The following is a 20,522-nucleotide window of genomic DNA, read 5'->3' as shown; positions in this document are numbered from 1 at the left end:
AATACCATCCACTGTAGTTCTGCATTAATACCATCCACTGTAGTTCTGCATTAATACCATCCACTGTAGTTCTGCATTAATACCATCCACTGTAGTTCTGCATTAATACCATCCACTGTAGTTCTGCATTAATACCATCCACTGTAGTTCTGCATTAATACCATCCACTGTAGTTCTGCATTAATACCATCCACTGTAGTTCTGCATTAATACCATCTACTGTAGCTCTGTATTATTACCATCCACTGTAGTTCTGCATTAATACCATCTACTGTAGTTCTGCATTAATACCATCTACTGTAGTTCTGCATTAATACCATCTACTGTAGTTCTGCATTAAAACCATCTACTGTAGTTCTGCATTAAAACCATCTACTGTAGCTCTGCATTAATACCATCTACTGTAGTTCTGTATTAATACCATCTATTGCAGCCATACATGCCTTGGTGTTACATAGCGATCTGCGTTTCTCACGTCGATACTGTTCATTTCATTGCAATTGTCACGGCCAGCTGTGTGTGAGGTCCGATCAGGGGACTGACTCATGACAAAGACCTACTGGTTGCACATGGCCGATAGACAATCTGACGCAACGCTAGTTTTGTTCAGATGAACAAGAACGTTTGCCAGAAGTGTGTCGTGGATACAAAAAAATCTATATAGTGGAAATGGGTGGAAATGGCACTTGTCCCACCACAGTCGTGGGAGCTTTTCTGATCGACACGCTGAGACCTGACGAGCTCAATGTGTTTTGGAAGGGAATGAGCAGAGAAACCTGCTTTTGGATGTCTGGTGCTGTAGGTCCTTCCAGGAAAAAGGGCTTTATGAATACATTTGAATGATTGATTGATTAGAACAATTTAAACACCTGAAACCAGCGCCGAATAACTGGTCTCCTTCAATAAAACAACACCTCCTACCTCCTCAGTAAGTGGACTCATCAACGCCGGCCCATTAACGTTAAAAACGTCTTTCCATAAGGGACGGCGTTAACCAAACAGCCCCCCCCCCCCCCGCCACCATAACTCACTCATCCAGGGGGTCGTCCGGAGGGGGGGTCGTGTCGGCATACAGGTACTTGCTCATGTCCACCGGCTGGACCCCCTTCTGCTCCCGGGGCTTGGGGGGCTCTGGCGGGGGGTCCGGCTCGTCAAACGGGTTGTACTCGGCGTCTGGGGGTGACCCGGGGTTCCAGTCCGGCTCGTCGAAGGGATTGGAGGGTTCGCTGGGGTAGCGGGCCTCCTCCTGGTCCGGTCGGAGGGTGAGGGAGGGGGGGAGGGACGGCGGGCCTGCGTTTGGAGAGGGGGAGGGGAGAGAGGTAATGTACACAGGCTCGTACACCCGCAGGGAAACACACTGACAAAAATCCACACGGCCCCTGATTATTTCAACAATAATCACAGATGCAAAGACAGAAAGGGAAGTGTGTTTTACTTTGGGGGGGGGGGGTTGACAGAGTCGGACCGATATATTTTAGCTTTCTGACAGTCTGTATCTGATACTGACAACTCCTGACAGCTGTTGAGAGAAAAAGCACCTCTTTTCACTCGTTTAACGTTTTGGCAAAATTTAAACAAATGAAGTTGTATGTCATCACTTCCAACCCCCAGAAACCCCAGAACACAACAAAGAGGAGACGGAACGAGAGAAGAAAAAAAGAATGAGGGATGTAGAATTGAGACGCACAAGTCAGAGAGCGACGCACAAGTCGGAGAGCGACGCACAAGTCAGAGAGCGACGCACAAGTCAGAGAGCGACGCACAAGTCAGAGAGCGACGCACAAGTCAGAGAGCGACGCACAAGTCAGAGAGCGACGCACAAGTCAGAGAGCGACGCACAAGTCAGAGAGCGACGCACAAGTCAGAGAGCGACGCACAAGTCAGAGAGCGACGCACAAGTCAGAGAGCGACGCACAAGTCAGAGAGCGACGCACAAGTCAGAGAGCGACGCACAAGTCAGAGAGCGACGCACAAGTCAGAGAGCGACGCACAAGTCAGAGAGCGACGCACAAGTCAGAGAGCGACGCACAAGTCAGAGAGCGACGCACAAGTCAGAGAGCGACGCACAAGTCAGAGAGCGACGCACAAGTCAGAGACAAAAGGTAATTCTTACCGTCATCATCGGGGTCATCAAACGGGTTGAGGTGATTGGTCTGTTCCAGGTGGGAGCGGTCGTGGTCATCTGGATCTTCAAAGGGATTGGAGGAAAGGGCAGGGGGCGAGTCCCGGTCCCGGTCCTCCTCCATGAAATTCAATTTACTGATCAGCTCTGTCGCCATGGTTTCCAAAACAACCCCGAAAATGAAAAATAATAGATCAATGAATAAAGAAAAGTAAAAGCCAACAGGAAAACCGAGTTACTGGAGCTTTGAAGAAGATAAAAATACTCCCATAACAAACACCCTGACTACCAACCCCAGGATGAAAGGATTCAAACAAACACAGACATCCACAAATAAAAGACAACGGGGAAAAACGATCTGCACTCTGGAGTGAACCACACAGGTTAATTTGGTGTTCCATAAGCATTCCTCCTGATGGGAAGCAGTCCAGTCCTCACACAGTCCACTCCCAGGCCAGTTTTACTACAGCTAAAGTCCAGCAGTGGCATACAGCAGAGATTTATGGGTCTTGAGTTGCCATGAAAACCACCAGTGCTGGCTGAGACCTGCTACCGTGCCACAAGCCTCTTCATCTTAGTCACCCTCACTTTAGCCAACAATGCCTATCTACAATTTTGTCTGTGAGTGAGTGTGTGTGAGTGAGTGTGTCTGTGAGTAACTGAGTGTGTGTGTGTGTGTCTGTGTGTGAGTAAGTGTGTGTGTGTGTGTGTTGTACATAGTGAAGTGCTGGTAACAGATAACAGGTCTGCTATTTCACCCATCACATTCTGACCCATATTAGGCAATCACACAGGACAGCAGAAGAGCGAGTGTGTCCTTTTCTATGTGCTGTAAGGTCAAGATCAACAGGGCTGCCAGCTGATTCTAAACATTGGTTCACTAGAAACTGCAGATGGCAACCCAAAATGGGAGGTTCTGGGTACAGGGCCATAGACAACGATAGGGCAAACATAGAAGACAGACAGAGAACCAACCAATGAAAACCAACCAATGAAAACCAACCAAAGAACTTCAATATGGACCCTGAGAAAAACTGAATGATTACACCAGAACAGAGATAAGACCACGTCACAGCTAAGAGAAAAGTAGAGTGAAGCAGAGACGGGGAAAGAAAGACGGGGAAAGAAAGACGGGGAAGGTGAGCTTAGGTGAATGAGAGGGGGGAGAAGACAGAAAGCACGGACGGAGTGAGACAGAAAATGGGACAGCAGAGAGAGAGGAAAGAAACATCACATAGAGAACAGGAAGGAGAGAAAAGGGCTAACATTGAAGAAAGACCTTGGGAGGAAGCAGACGGCGACTGAACGCTGCTAGGCGTTTTACTAGCCAGCTTTAGGAAGCCATCGTCAGGTTCCACATCTAAGCAGCTCAGTGCATTAAGCTGGTTTACCATCTCTGAAAACAAGATGGCCGGACAGCAGGAAGAGAGGGAAAAGGAGAGAAATGAGCAGAGGGGGAAAAAAACACAATACACATATTCAGAGGTTATGTGTGTGTGTTAGGTAGTAAAGGACATATACTGTATATGCAGAAGGCAGACCCTACATATACATAGTCATTGTTAACACATATGTAGACTGCCTAGGCTACTGAGACATCCCAAATCTGGCCTTAATTTTTCATTATAGGCCATTTGACCAATTACATCAGATCTTCTCAAATCATTTACTTTACATTGCTGACCTAATTGGTCGAAACACTAATTAGCAAGAAAGACAATGCTGGCTGGGCTTGCCGGAAATTAAGAGACAAGTAGTCAATGTAACTGTTGTTACTAGATTTAGCTGGGAGGCTGAGAACGCAGCGTATATTCACACACATTCAGTGCAGTCGTGTCTCTCCAACTCTTAGGTGTTACATAATATATGTATATAAAGAATAGCAGTAGGACTAGCGCACAGAAACAAGGCTGAAAGACTTGCGCAAATGCTGTCAAGGCTAAAAGATGATATACTGTATTTTCAGATGATACACGTATCTGCACCTACTAGCTTTTATTCTCAGTTAGCCAGTTAGCTTTTATTCTCAGTTAGCCTTAATTCTCAGTTAGCCAGTTAGTTAAGCTAGTGAAATGACGTCTATTGTTACATGTTACTAAGCTAGGCAGCATGTTGAGTTAGTCACGCTAGCGGTATCTGTTGCTACACGGCACTAACTAAGCTAGGTAGCATGTTTAGTCAGTAGTAGGCTTGCATTATAATGTTTGTCAACACAAGTTACTGGCTAGGCTAGATAGCATCCTGGTGAACTGAACTAGGCTCCTACCAGTTGCCCATGCTGCAAACTCAGAATTGGCAAAATATTAAGTAGGGCACAAGGGGGTGAGACAGATGGCCAATATACCACGACTAAGCACTGTGTCCAGGCACTCCATGATGCATCGTGCCTAAGACCTACCTCTCAGCCATGGTATATTGGCAATTTAAAATGTAACAACACATGAAAAAAGACTTGTCAATCCATTTTCTTTAGGTAAGGTTTGGTAATCCAGTCAGCAGCATGGCAACTTTAGGTTTGGTGTACAACCACTTACAGAGCCATACAGAGGTGACTATGGCAACTTTAGGTTTGGTGTACAACCACTTACAGAGCCATACACAGGTGACTATGGCAACGGTAGGTTCAACGTACAAGCACTTACAGAGCCATACACAGGTGACTATGGCGACGATAGTTGACTACAAACAGCCACCCTACTGCTAAGACTTACGCCTGTATGCCCAGTGGCGCGTTGCTATAGGCAGCCGATGTAGATGAATATACATGAGGATGGAGGAAGAGGAGGAACACGTGGCTTAATGTACGGCGCCTGTTCTTTGTCAAGTTGGATTAAGCCGAGCAGAGCCCGAGCGGGTCCAATACATTAGACAAAGCCTGTTGCAGAGCACGGATGGATGGATGGAGGACAGGGACCAAGAGACCATGAGCCAGCCGTTATCCAGAACAGAAAAAGGGGCAATAACGTGGTGGGAGTCGACGGGACTTGGGAGAAAGTGAAAGCCGAAAAAAAGCAAAACCTCTGAAGAAAAATAAAAAGCGAATGGACTGAACAGCCATATACATGAGCACATCCCATAAAGCCACATGTAACACACACGCGCGCGCTCTTGCCCCATAAGCAAAGAAACAAAAGAAAACCAAAATGCCAAACAATAATATCAGGGAGGGTGTTCAGTATTTACATGGACCGCTCAGTCACAACAGACAGTTTAGCGGGTCGTTTCAATGTCTCTGGACAACACTGGACCAGAAGGTATCCATACATCTAAAAGTGGAAGAATGTTAGTACAGTAAGCGGATGGAGAATCCACCACAGATGGAGAATTAGCCTTCATATTTAAACAGGGTTAGATTTCAGTTAATCATGGCTGGTTTAATATGAACTTTAGAAAGGCCAAGGGAGTCACCTTGAATTACATTTTTCTTTTTTTTCCTTTTTAAATCAAGACAGTATTCATACATGACTTTACGAGTATGCCTACAAATTTTTCCTAAGAATTTTGAAATCGCAAAACCCATTTTTGGTAAAGACAGCGTTTTTTCTGTCTGTACCAAAAAAAATATGTTTTGATTTATAAACAGTGTAAAAAAGAAAATGATTCTGAGGTATTCCAAATGCAAACCATTTCTAACATACCAATGTCTTGGTCGCATGTATGCGCCCCCCTCCCTCCCCCCTTTATAACAGGGTTGTACTTGTGTTCAAATTCAACCAATCACATTTCAAATACTTCCAAAATTCCCTCCACTTGACATCAATTATAGACCTACTGATGTCTAATTAAAATCAGCTATTCCAGTAAGAATTCCTTGAATGTTCTTGGTTAAATACTTCAGAGATAGCCACGGCCCACAAGGAGCTAACAGTTGTTGTTTAAAAGATCTTAATAAAGGGGAAAAACGTAATCAAGATTTGTCTGAAATTGTTTGCCCCATAATCGGGTTTAAAATGAAAAACGCCAACAGAACCCATTCAAGCCACACTTTGAAACACGCCTGTATGTGGAAACATTCAAAGAGCAGTGAACACATCATGGATCTCCTGCATGTCTCTCCTCCTCACCTGTGATCTTAGCAGCCTTCTCCCCCTGGTTCACCCTGTTCTCCTCGTCCTCCTCGTTCTCCTCCTCAAAATCGTCCAGGTTGCCGATGTCGGCCTGCTTCATGCTCATCAGGCTGGCCAGACTCTGCATGTCCTCATCACTGACCGACACACACACACAGACACACACACACACACACACACAGACACACACACACACACACAGACACACAATAGAAATGTGAGGAACCACATTTTCTACAGGCCAACAAAACATATGACCCTACGAAATCAGCTCTGATTTTGTTTTGCCCGATTCCATAATGTTTTCAGTTTAAAGATATCCAAATCCCCCTTAAATAAGAAATGATTTTCAATTCCATTACAAAGCTTCAAATAGGCTTGATGTCTGTAGTTCATCCTTCCAGAGTCTGTTCTGTTTCCTGGGGTTAATTTAGCAAAACGCATTTGTAAAACAAACCCAATGAAATAATGAACAAAATCACCATCCAAGTCACCAGGTAAACCAACCGCTACTTGCAGTTAACATTAAATCAAGAAGGTTTTGTAAAAACCTTGAGCTACTCAAACACATATATATTTACCCCCTTAGCAAGAATCCACCTGAGTTAGCTAAAGTTTTTTGTCTTTTGGTCAGATTAAATCTGACTTCTGCATGAGGGAGGTTTAATTAGCATGGTAATTTTTTGCTGATTGTCAGAACAGCACATGCTACTTTGAGCTATCCCATGACTGTTCACAAGTTATCAAACAGACAAAGATGTGCTATTTAACAGAAACATGTGTAGAAAAAGTTTCATGTACATGTTCTTGTTTGTTTTGGTATGGCCCGAGGAGATCAGAGATGTGCTTAGTTCAAACATCTCCAATTTGGACAATTTCTTTGGGTCATTCATGTACTTATGCTATAGTACAGAAAACATCATACATATGACCCTCTTAATTTGTCCCACTACTTTTGGCAGTAATTCATACACACTTCACAGTTTATGGATGCAAATGGCCTCAAATTAAAGCTGACCATCTGCCCTCTAACCTCGTAACAACGAAACTCCTATCAGATACTTAACCAAATGTGAAACTTTTATCCATTCACGCACAGTGCCCGTCCACTCCCTTTCACTGTCACTAGTTACTCGCTTGTTCTGTCCTCCTCTTTCATAGCAGGTGGTCATTTCTGGGGGGGGGGGCATATCATCCCCACTAAAAGGCTGTGAAACATGGGACACCACAACCTGTCTAAAGAGAGGTGAAGGGAAAGGAACAGACAGACCCCCGGCGCTCGTTCCGTCACGCACGGGAACGCTGCCGCTGGAAACAAGGAGTGTACGTGCGCGGTTCCTGCAAGTATGTGTGTGTTTGTGGAGAGGAGAGGGCGAGGAAAAAACACACTCCTGCCGAGGGGTTTCACATCCAGCCACCACCTGACAGATAACACCACGGGATTAACTCACCTTCCCTCCTTCCCTCGCTCTCCTCCTCTATCGCACTCCTTTGCTCCCCCCCCACCACCCCACACCTCCTCCGTCTCGCTCGCTCCTCCAACACCCCTCATATCGCTCCCACATACATAAATGCGGCGGTCTATACCGCGGTGGCGGACCGGGCAACAGGAGCTCATTTGATGAACTCGTGTGATGGAGTCGGTTTGTGTGCAGGGTCGTTGCTCCCCGAAAGGTTAAGAGAGGTCGCACGTTCCCGCTAACCGGTCCTTGGGCACAACAAAGGACCTGGCGCTTCTGGTGTGTAGTATGTACAGGGTTTCTCCCACTTTTTTATTTTTAAATAGCACCAGGCTTTATCACAGACCCAAAGGGGAGGGAGGGAGAGAATTCCAAGGAGAAAATATGGATCCATTGAAGGAGATATATTCCAAGTCTAAAGCCTGGGTGACTGGTGGTGGTATTACCTACAAGTATAATACTGACACTGGTATTATACAGTAAAACTGGTATTGTAGAGAGAAAACTAATATTAAAGACTGGTAACTGTAATTATAAACCAATAGATTAGTAATAGAGACTGGCGTTGCAGACAGGAAAATTATAGACCAGTTACTGTAGTCAGCAGACCGGCGTTACAGACCAGTTACTGTAGACAGCAGACCGGCGTTACAGCACCTGTTACTGTAGACAGCAGACCGGCGTTACAGACCAGTTACTGTAGACAGCAGACCGGCGTTACAGCACCTGTTACTGTAGACAGCAGACCGGCGTTACAGACCAGTTACTGTAGACAGCAGACCGGCGTTACAGCACCTGTTACTGTAGACAGCAGACCGGCGTTACAGACCAGTTACTGTAGACAGCAGACCGGCGTTACAGACCAGTTACTGTAGACAGCAGACCGGCGTTACAGACCAGTTACTGTAGACAGCAGACCGGCGTTACAGACCAGTTACTGTAGACAGCAGACCGGCGTTACAGACCAGTTACTGTAGACAGCAGACCGGCGTTACAGACCAGTTACTGTAGACAGCAGACCGGCGTTACAGACCAGTTACTGTAGACAGCAGACCGGCGTTACAGACCAGTTACTGTAGACAGCAGACCGGCGTTACAGACGCGTTGGAACTGCGGATGACGTCAGGAAAAACAACAAACCGTCTCTTCGTAACATGCCGTTACTCTGCACTGAACGAAGCGCAGACCACATTCATCAACAAAGGAGAAAGAGAGAAGAGAGTGAGAAAGTGACAAGAAACTCACGTGGCTTTGCCCTCACGAAGGAAGATGCAGGACAGCGAGAACTGCAGCGTGGCCGAGACGACCTTCTTGGAGAGGGGCTTGAACTTGAGCTTGACGTCCGTCTGCGTGGGCATGGGGCTGGCGTACTGCTTCATGTTGATGCTGCTGGTGGCCAGAGCCTTCCGACGACCCGACGATGACTCCTGGTCAGACAGAGAGAGAGAGAGAGAGAGAGACGGGGGGAGAGAGACGGGGAGAGAGAGGGAGGGAGGGAGGGAGAGAGAGAGGGAGGGAGAGAGAGACGGTGGTTCAAATGCCGCAGGGAACATCCTGGCGTGGGTTTAATTTCAAGCAAAGGAGTGTTTCCCTCTCAGACGCCATCACAGAATTTCTAATAGCCCCCTTTTTTCGTTGGCATGAGATCTGAAGCCGTCAACACGTTTCAGGGGGGGGAATAGCGGCTTCGAGGCGCGTTACAATAACTGCCACACCAACGGCGATCCGCTCTGATCTCGGGACTTGCGTACGGCTGGGAACGGGGGGCTGGCATGAAACTGTGACGTGCCACCGTAGGCCCAGCGCAAGGCACCGTGGGATTGGACTAGATGTTCTCAGAAGGTTGTCTGGTCTTATCCCCAGATAGGGAACAGCGTGCTGGCACGATACCACACTCAGGCCCTTTAGTCTTTCATCTTACTTCCTCCACGCTTCTCATCTTATGTCCTGTAGTACTCAGTTCCATTTACATGTATTTGGGGTGTGTGAGAAAATAAGTCCCAGCTGATCTGAGTAAATGTGCTCAATTAATGACGCACGCACGCACACACGCCTTGTCTCCAACACCACTTCAAGCAGCACCCGGTCTCCCATCCAGGGAGTCATCAACACTGACCAGCAGAGTCAAACCAGCAGTGGGATACAGGGGGCCTCCACTCTCCACCAGGACACCCAACACCTCCACAAGACCCCAACACACTGCCACAAGACCCCAACACACTGCCACAAGACCCCAACACACTGCCACAAGACCCCAACACACTGCCACAAGACCCCAACACACCGCCACCCTGCCAGACGACCCCAACACACCGCCACAAGACCCCAACACACCTCCACAAGACCCCAACACACCGCCACAAGACCCCAACACACCGCCACAAGACCCCAACACACCGCCACAAGACCCCAACAAAACAGCATTGGGATTTGGAACATTACGATCTGACCTGACAGAACAGACACCTAGTGAATCTAACAGCGAGGAGGAGGAACGGCCCTAAAATGACAGGAGGCAGGGAGTAAAGAGGAGAGACCTGGAGGGAGTTACAAACCGGACAAGGCTGAGATTTCAAAAACATGGCATGCTCTTGCAAAACGAATCCTGCGTATGTCAAAATGGAGATTTCTATATCAGTTTCATTCACTGTGCAGCCCCCCCCCCCCCGCCCCGACTCTCTCACCGCAGCGTCGGGGAAAAAAACCTGCGATCACAAAAAAGGCGTAAGATCATTTAAGAGACGCTCTCCACCTCCGCCCCCGCCACTTTCCTCACAGAAACCATTAGAAAGGCATTCGTTCGCCGAGCCACTTGACATTTCTGTTGACATTTGAGCCACGTTGAAGCATCCCTGTCTGGAAATATTAGTGCATGTCATCCCCTGAAGAATACCAGAGCCTCGGAAACCCCTCTCCTCTCCGCCCTTATCATCTGGAAGATTATGCCTCCTCCATTATACCGAGCTAATAGCGCATGTAGATACTTTATGAATGAATTTTACCAAATGCATCCAGCACTTAAGACGGGGATTTAGCGGCGAGCGTCGTCGCCGTACAGGGGCCTCGGCAGAAAGGAAATACTTAGGAATATGCTAATGTCTCTAACGCAGAATAATAATAGCGGGTTAACATATTTGAGTCGGGTCGTGTGGGTGAGAACAATAAAACGGCGCTCTTTTTTCCCCCCGGATGGCGCTTGTCAATCAGGGAGAGAGAAAGGAGATTAGGGGGTTCTGAGGTAGCGGGTAACACACACACACACACACACACAAGATTACAGGGGCTGAGAGGTTGATGTGACAATGTGCAAAATAAGAGGACAATAAGGTACTTTAATATATTACAGGCAGATATTAGGACTATCAACACTCTGGCTCTCATTGGAACAGCTGGAATGACTAAATAACCGATAGGTGCTCGGAGGAGAAGAGGGAGAGAGTGAGACAAGGAGCTCAGAGATTTTAAACAAACTGAGAGACAGAGGTTGAGACGGACTGAGAAAGAAGTTGAGAATCAAACAAATCTAGGAGAAAACGACGGAGAGAAGTCGAAGCAGAGAGAAGTCGAGACAGAGAAAAGTCGAGAGAGGTTAAAGAAATACTGAGACAGAGACGGAGAGAAACTGAAGAGGGGCAGAGGGTGAAGAGAGAAAGGGCCGAGAGAGGTAGAGAAAGGCCAGGAGAGAGGAGGTTGTGAGTGGCAATATGCTGCCCTCTACCTGTCCTTCAGTGGTATTGCAGCTTCACACCAGATCACATCAGCACTGTAAAAACGTCCCCTAACGCCCTACAAGCCCAGTCTGCCTGAGCAGCTGCATTCTACAGGGAAAAGTCCTGACCGCGACGTGGTCCTCCAACCACGCGTCTTTAATACGGAGGCATGAAAACGCAGTGGCCTCGGATAAGAGCATCTTCGAAAGAAGACTAAACTGTAGAACGTGCAGCACAGCGCGACAACCCCCACGTCACCTTGGTCTTCCTCACAGGTCAAAGGGCGATTTCAAAACATCCCGGTTTAGCCGCTGAAAAACAGACACGCGGCAAACCTCCCCTAGGCCGATGGCATGACATATCTCCCCCCCCGCACCCCCCACCCCCCCCGCAGCCTGCCAGGTCTAGCCGGGTGTGTTCATTTAGCCGCACACACACACACACACACACACACACACACACACACACACACACGTGTGTGTTGCCCTAATGCCAGCCGCCAGCTGGCCCCGTATCGATCCACAGCTGGTCCCCGAGTCAGGGGGTGGGGTCAGGGCACGGGGGGGGCCGGGGGTCCTGCTGAAACGTCCTCCCAAAAAACGGTAATGGGTCAGAGTTAGAGGTGAGGGGGGAGGATGTCTTTTGTCACCAAGGGACGGATTAATTAGGCTGAGTGCTAAAGGGAGAAGTTTGTGTATGTTTATTTAAAGTGTTTGTGTGCGTGCATGCGAGTGAGCATCCTCAATCAACTAATGGTCTTTTACCACATGCTAAGTCAATTGGTTTGTAATCACAACAAATGCGCTTGTCAATATTACCTATTGATCAAGAGTCCGATGGATGTCCATGTTCCATTACCAATCAACAGAGATAGACAACACTGTGAGATCTGTGTTAAATGAGTGTGTGTGTGTGTGTGTGGGGGGGGGGGGGTCTAGAAACACGAGGTAAAATAGCAAATGCAGACACGTCAGGAGTTAACTCTATATATCCTTTGAAACAATATGACCAAACCTCCCAGTCATCCTGCATCCCTCTACCTGATCTTACACAATGTCAAAGACATCAAACAGTTAACCAAGGTGAGATTCTTAATCAATAAATATTTAAAAAAAAAACATTTATCAAATGATTTGTTCCTTAAAGTGATTCTGATACTTCAGCAGGTTGTCTGGGGTCAACTAGGGTCCGTTCCATATTGTGGTCCAATCAGAAGCACATGTCCAGAATGAGCCACTCCCTCTGGCACCCCCACCAGAACAACCACAGAAATGGTACTGTCGACACGGACGAGTTCATCAAACCCTTAGGGAACTGATCAAACACGTTCTTCAGGCAGAGCACAGAGCGGTTTGGAGAACCCCTGATCTAATGTGTTCTCCAGGCAGGACTCCAAGCGGTTCTGGGATGCCCAGGACTAGCACGTAAGAGCATGAGCCTGGGGGAGGGCGGAAAGACACGCGATCACAACGTTTCAACTCACGCCAGCGAACGCCGTGAGAAGACTGAACCCACGACCTCCGTGCCGAGGTTCCGGGAGGCACGTCTGTGTGTTAATATGCTGGCCGGATCAGGCATTCAGAACAGGCTGACTGCTGGAGAATACACAGGGAACATGAGGCACTAATACTACAGCCACCCCCCACCGCCGCCTCTCTCCTTCAGGCCTTATCTGTGAGTCCAAGGCCTCTCCTCTCCTCCTCCCCATCACCCTGGCCAGCCCCTAAGAGCACCATCTTCAGAGAAGGGACTAATGGGAAAATAAATGACTGTACCAAAAGACCTGTCTCTGCACTATTTTACTGGGGAATGGCGGGGGGGGGGCAAGACCGACAGACACACAGACAACACTATATTGGATTACAGCTAGGGTTCAGTTCGGGTTACGGAAACGCTCATCCAACACTTTTCTTCCACATGCTGCCACCAGGAGACCTCATAATAGTCACCAATGGTCAGGCGGCCAGGTACAGAGGTAGGGAGGGCATCTGGAGTCAGGTATCGAGGTAGGACATCAGTAGTCAGGACATCAGTAGTCAGGACATCAGTAGTCAGGACATCAGTAGTCAGGGATCGAGGGAGGACATCAGTAGTCAGGACATCAGTAGTCAGGACATTAGTAGACAGGGATCGAGGGAGGACATCAGTAGTCAGGACATCAGTAGTCAGGACATCAGTAGTCAGGACATCAGTAGTCAGGACATCAGTAGTCAGGACATCAGTAGTCAGGGATCGAGGGAGGACATCAGTAGTCAGGACATCAGTAGTCAGGACATCAGTAGTCAGGGATCGAGGGAGGACATCAGTAGTCAGGACATCAGTAGTCAGGACATCAGTAGTCAGGGATCGGGGGAGGACATCAGTAGTCAGGACATCAGTAGTCAGGACATCAGTAGTCAGGGATCGAGGGAGGACATCAGTAGTCAGGGATCGAGGGAGGACATCAGTAGTCAGGGATCGAGGGAGGACATCAGTAGTCAGGGATCGAGGGAGGACATCAGTAGTCAGGGATCGAGGGAGGACATCAGTAGTCAGGGATCGAGGGAGGACATCAGTAGTCAGGGATCGAGGGAGGACATCAGTAGTCAGGTATCGAGGGAGGACATCAGTAGTCAGGTATCGAGGGAGGACATCAGTAGTCAGGTATCGAGGGAGGACATCAGTAGTCAGGTATCGGGGGAGGACATCAGTAGTCAGGTATCGGGGGAGGACATCAGTAGTCAGGGATCGACGGTTCATCCTGAGCGAGGCAGTAGGGAGGACGTAGGGCAGTGTCCTACGCAAGGGAGGGGACGAGGAAAGAGAATGACAAATAAAGAGAGAGAAAACTCAGAAAGACAGAGGGAGAGACAGAGGGAGAGACAGAGGGAGAGACAGAGGGAGAGACAGAGGGAGAGACAGAGGGAGAGACAGAGGGATGGAGGGAGAGGCGAGACGAGGGTAAATTGATCCGGAGGAGAGGGACGTTGACGCTGGCGTTTTGTAATAGGTTTAAATTGAGGGCAGTGCTGAGGTAATGGACACTGTGGAACTGCTGACGACACACTCCTAGAGGCACACACAGAAGAGCGTGCACGCGCACGCACGCACACACGACACTAAAATCCAGCAGAAGCTTAATCATTCTCTTGTTTTTCTTTTCAGCTTTTAAGTCTGTTTGGGCGTTTAAGATGTACGGTATAGCAGGGGTTTTAGACATAGCCAGCGCTTAGCCATGGTTTAAGATTCCAATAGTGTCATATTTATGATTTAACAATCTAAATGTATAATGTATACGGTTTAGGATGCTAATATTCTAATATCTGTGGTTTAAGATTTTAATATGCTAGTATCTGTGGTTTAAGATTTTAATATGCTAGTATCTGTGGTTTAAGATTTTAATATTCTAATATCTGTGGTTTAAGGATGAATATGATATGAGAATGATGATCCAGGCCAAGCTGATTCACTGAAGCAGGGTTAAGATGGCAGATGACGAACCACTAAGGACATTAAGTGTCTCATTCGCACTTTAACAAAATCAATGTGTCTGTGTGCAGCAGGAAAGGAAAAGAAATCTGTTTGCCCTGACTACTGTAAGCTGCTCTGAATAAGAGTATCTGCTGAATGACTTAAATGCGCTTGTGTGTCTCGGCGTGCTGTAAGACGGCAGACAACAAAGAATCAGGGATATTAAGATTCTAAACTGAGGAGAAAACTTATTCACCTCAACACAAAAGGCGGACAGCCTAATCTCTGTCTCTCATAGACATGGGCGCGCAGTCACAAACACAAGTGGAGTCAAATACACACATGCTTGTGTGATACAGGAGTGTGTGTGTGTGTGCCAGTAAAGCCGTCAGGTGGACCCTGTTCACTGTTATCATAAGACCCTGTTGACTGTTACTCAGCGTGACGCGCCTTCCCTGAGCTACACACATACACACGTCTAAGGACAGGACGGGCAGTTTATTACCTCACACAAGTACAAAACATTTAAGCTGACATCCCCACCCAGCTTAATGAGAACAAACATCTACACACAATTAAAGAACAACACACACACACACAAGGGTGCTGGGTCAGGCTTGTGTATAAACAAGGGGATTTGTGTGTGTGTGTGTGTGTGCGTTGGGGATGTCGAACGTTGAGACCACAGACTGGCTCCATCTTGGGCAGCCATCTAAAGACACACAGGCCAAAATAAATACCTGACTCAGAGATAGAGACAGATTGCAGCTTTGACAATCAGTGGCCTCCTCTCACCTGACCCGCCCACCAGCCTGCCCCACCTCATCACCTGACTACTAGAGGGGAGAAGCAGGAAGTAAAGGGCGAGGATGAGGAGGGGTAAAACGGAAAAGAAGGAACATGGGAAAGAGGTGAGGAAGAGGAAGATGAGAAGATCAGAGGAGGACGAGGGGAAGAGGGGAAAAAAGGGATTAGAGCCAAACACATCAGTGGCCAGGGATGATGACATCACAAACGCATGACTTATGTAACGTTCTAACAATCTGCCAATGGCCTCCATCACACAACTGAAGTGCTGAACGACTACATCAATTCAGGGGGGACTGTGAAATAAAAAAGATTGGGGAGTTGAAACGCAACCTACCAGATCAGGTGATTAACTACCATGAGGATGGCTTTTATCATGTATCCTGTTATCTGCTTTTTATTGTCTTTGCCCTGTGAAAGCACTTTGTAACATGGCTTTGAAAAGTGCTTTCTGAATAAAGATTATTATTATGGCCACAATCCTTTGCAGCAACATCAAGCAAGTTTTAGGTGAGTGACCAAGTATTGGCACAAAGGATACATTACACCTTGTCAGGATAATCAGAATGAATGAGATTAAATGAGACGGACAGAGCGAGAGAGAGACGGACAGAGCGAGAGAGAGACGGACAGAGCGAGAGAGAGACGGACAGAGCGAGAGAGAGACGGACAGAGCGAGAGAGAGACGGACAGAGCGAGAGAGAGACGGACAGAGCGAGAGAGAGACGGACAGAGCGAGAGAGAGACGGACAGAGCGAGAGAGAGACGGACAGAGCGAGAGTGAGAGACCACTGAACCACTGTTCCAGAAGCAGAAACCCCATCGGTCCACACTGCCTGAACAAACTACACCCACACTAGCTTAAATTGTATTTACTTTGTACTTTCTCCATTTTTGAAAATATCCTTAATATCAATGCAGTATGGAAGGGGGAGAGGAAGACCTATGAATGACCCTGGCTGGAAGCATCTAGAAAGGCTGTGATCTAGGATTAGGAAGAATCCCAGGTGACAATACGGTCATGTTTATTTTACATTGAGATCTGATTCACACCATACAATGGCAAAACAAAGACGGTTTCTGTGTGTGTGTGTGTGTGTGTGTGTGAGTCAGATCTTGTGACATCTGCTGTTGAGTTTGGCTGTGACCAGAACACAGCGGACTCCAAGGGCTCTCACGGAGGAGATGAAAGACAAGGTCAAGGGAAAGACCTGAGTGTTTCACACACGCACGCACGCCCGCCCGCCCGCACGCACACACGCACGCACACACGATTAAGGAACAGCCAACCAGTCAGTTATTCCAACTGACAAACTGTCACATAGCTTAGTGCAGACAGACAAGGGCAAAAAACTACCTGTCCCAACAAACAAAAGACATGTCCAGTTAGTCGAAAGCTCCTAAAACAAAAGGTTAAAACAGTCAACATCAAGACCCCAAAAAAAACTGTAAAAACTGCACCCGAAGACACCTGAAGCATCCAAAAAAACCTTCTTAACACAAAAACTGCAATAAAACACACAAGACCTCAAACCAGAGGTAAACACTACAGCGGGATTGAACCCCATGGCTGCATGTTTTCCGTTCTTAGTTGAAACAAAAAAACACCCGTTATGGCAGAAAGGCCCGAATAGATGTCTCAAAGTCATTGATGGCGCAGAACGACTGACTAGCGGAGAATTCAAATCTAGTTTCTATGTTGAGGCTACAAAATAGGACTCCTTAATATTACATCCCTCCCATCCCACAGGCAATTGCAGTAAATTAATGAATCACTGATCATAAACTGGATGATATTGGCCTGCGTGAAACATGGCTAAAGCCTGATGAATTTACTGCCCTAAATGAGGCCTCTCCATCTGGCTACACGAGTGAACATATCCCCCTCACATCCCGAAGGGGGGGTTGCTAATATTTATGACAGTAAATATACATTTACTCTTAAACACATCAATGGTTTTTAATTCTTTTGAAGTTTTACTCAGGAAAGCTAACCAGGCTGATAAATCGTTTTTCATTGCTACTGTTTACAGGCCCCCCGGGCAATACACAATGTTCCTCAATGAGTTTCCAGAATTCTTGTCTGACCATTTTTTTACGACTTCAATAGTCATATGGAAAAGTCCAATGACCCTCTTCAAAAAGCCTTTGCAGCCATAATTGACTCAATGGGATTTGACCAATAAGTCTCAGGTCCAACACACTGCCACAATCATACCTTAGATGTAGTCCTGTCACGAGGAATATATATTGTAGACCTAATAATTTACCCCCATAATCCTGGAAGATCGGATCTCAGTCTTATTGCATTTACCTCTAAAACAAGAAACCCACTTGCACCCCAAACAATGACTTTGAAAAGCTGTAGTATAAAATCTTGGACTACCAATAGCTCACTCATAGATGCCAGAGTAAATAAATCTGAAAATTATCTAATCGAGGATCTAAACTCAACACTGCGAATTACTTTAGATACGGTTGCACCACTAAAAACAAAAGAAATATGCGACAAGAAACTTGCTCCCTGGTACACAAACAATTCTAGAGCACTCAAGCAAGACTCCAGAGAATTGGAGCAAAAGTATTCAGACTATCCTGGATAGAGAGTACACTACAATACCAAAAAGCACTCACATCTGCTCGATCAGCTTATTTCTCCAACCCGATTGATGCAAACAAAAACAATCCAAAATTTCTCTTTGATACAGTGGCAAAGTTCACTTGTTGAACATTGCTTTTTTGTTAAGTGGGTCTTCACTTCAGCAGTAATGAATACATGAACTTCTTTGATGAAAAGATCATTACCATTAGAAAACATCACAACGCCTCCACCGGCTTGCCTTCTTCCCATAGTGCATCCAGCCCTCATTCAGGGTGGTTGCAGTCGGTTTGTGTCCCTTTGGTTGATGCTTGGCAATGTGGGTGGATTGACTTCCTGCCAGTTGGGCCCTGTCATTGTCACTCGTCTCAGTCAAGGTTTCACGTGGCTATATTATTGGGCCAGGGGAAGTAGGGCCAGTTCTCCTTCTCCATTGCAAATCCTTGTAAAACTAAGGAATGCACTCTCTAAACTTTCCTTGTCTCCTGCTCTGTTAAAACCTAGGAGGACATGAGGTCCTGGCCCACACACCTGGAGTACCAGGTTTGACAGTGTCGTTGCTGTCCCTAAGCAAAGACCTCCAGGTTGTGTTGCAGATCAAGATGATACCTGACGATTTCACCTGCCACTCTGCTGACCATGGTTCCTCTCTATGTTTCTTCCTAAATGCCGGCCGCTCTTAGGGAGTTTTTCCTAGCCACTGTGTCAACACTGTTGTTGCTTTCTCCTTGGGGTTTCAGGCTGGGTGTTGTGTAAAAGCACTTTGTGACAACTGCTAATGTAAAAACACATTTGCCTGATTGAATGATTGATTGATTCATCAGAGTAAAATAAGCTGATGTTTGGGGTCATTTTTACAGACAGTTGAGCTCGAGTTGTATTTGTTGAAGAAGCAACGCCGCCACACTGCCAACCGAGGAGACGGAGGCAGGGGCACCCCCGCACTGCCAACCGGGGATCCCCTGTGGATTAAAGGGCTGTAAGCCTATTATAGTGCTTTGGACAGGATAGAGTATCTTTTTAACCACCCACCCACCCGCAAAAACCACCCTCCACCCACCACACCCAACACCCCCCCTCCCATTCACACACCACCACCCAACAAACACCAAACAGACATTTTTAAACGAGGGGGGAGGGGGAGGTAATCAGAGACATCTGTTGCCTTTCCTTAATCAGTTAGATTAAATTAATTAGCAGGGGCACTGTGTGTACGTGTGTTTGTGCGTGTGCATGTGTATATACTCTCCCTGGGTGTGGTCAGACTGGGGGGAGAGGGGATTCTCACACACGCAAACTAAATTATTTACAACCAAAACAATAATCCTTCTCTCTGAAGACTTTCATTTAAAAAAAAAAAAAATTAAAATATTTATTAACCTTTATTTAAAACAGGAAAGTCATTTAGAACAAATTTTCATCCACAATTACCATCTGAACATTTCCAGAGATAACAAATAATAACCAACCAACAATAACTTCAGATACAAACCGCACACACCCCATCCCTAACGCACGCGCGCACACACGCACGCGCACGAAAAACTTTTGGGATTTCATACTTCATACCAGCTTATGTCACCTTGGCGTGAATAGCCAGAGGTTGAAATAATAGTGTTTATCCACAGTCAGAAAACCCACTGGCCTACGTAATGATCCACACAGCTCCGTGGCCTGGGAAGGGGGGGGTGCACATCAGAGATCAGGAGACGCAGAGACTGGGTGGCGTCTGCAGTGCGTTGTGTGTGTGTGTGTGTGTGTGTTTGTGTGAAGGAGGGTTAATGGAATTGGACAGAAATCTTTGTTCTCATGTCATCCGAGTTCCCACCCGTTTCCTGGCGGTCCAGACATTAACAGGCGTTGGGTGATGTGATAACGGAGCCGGTTGGTCACGTCCACGCCAGCGCGCGCGGGATGACGGGTGAGCAGAAGGGAACCCCAAACATGCTGTAAAATCCGGAGCTTTAATGTCATTCAGTCACTGCGGGGGGGTGCCGTTACGCTGGAGTGGGCTCTGACCGAAGTTAACCGCAGCGTATTGTACCTGCCGGTTTCGTTTACCTGTCCGCTAACCATCAACCTGGCACCCATTCTCTGTTCTACGGTGGTTCCCATCTACTGGGGGTGTGTGTGTGTGTGTTACCAGACTCCCACTGGTCACCAACACAGATGACAACTTCCAGGGCTTCAGGTGCCCTAAACACTCGGGTCAGATCGGTCTTACTTCAATGATCTGCGCTACTCAGGAGAAACTCAGATGGACATCGATTGACAGGAACACAGAGTCCTTGACTGTCTGATTGTCAC

At 47.1% G+C, this 20,522-nt stretch overlaps 1 protein-coding gene across 3 annotated transcripts in view; it reads right to left on the bottom strand.

Annotated features, from left to right (window-relative positions):
• Positions 1 to 20,522, bottom strand: part of ehbp1 (EH domain binding protein 1) — a 147,257-nt gene that overhangs the window by 99,099 nt on the left and 27,636 nt on the right. For 2 of the 3 annotated variants that reach the window (XM_034292258.1, XM_029119964.2), the window contains exons 6-10: positions 8,895 to 9,076; positions 6,187 to 6,326; positions 3,402 to 3,518; positions 2,114 to 2,269; positions 1,032 to 1,290 (exon numbers count right to left, since the gene is read on the bottom strand). In XM_034292258.1, coding sequence (XP_034148149.1) covers positions 1,032 to 1,290; positions 2,114 to 2,269; positions 3,402 to 3,518; positions 6,187 to 6,326; positions 8,895 to 9,076 — 854 coding nt within the window. The remainder of the gene's footprint in view (positions 1 to 1,031; positions 1,291 to 2,113; positions 2,270 to 3,401; positions 3,519 to 6,186; positions 6,327 to 8,894; positions 9,077 to 20,522) is intronic. The other variant, XM_034292259.1, reaches the window with a different exon arrangement.

This window comes from Esox lucius, chromosome 5 (genome assembly GCF_011004845.1).
Source record: "Esox lucius isolate fEsoLuc1 chromosome 5, fEsoLuc1.pri, whole genome shotgun sequence".
NCBI lineage: Eukaryota > Metazoa > Chordata > Actinopteri > Esociformes > Esocidae > Esox > Esox lucius.
This window is presented reverse-complemented; position numbering and strand designations above follow the sequence as displayed.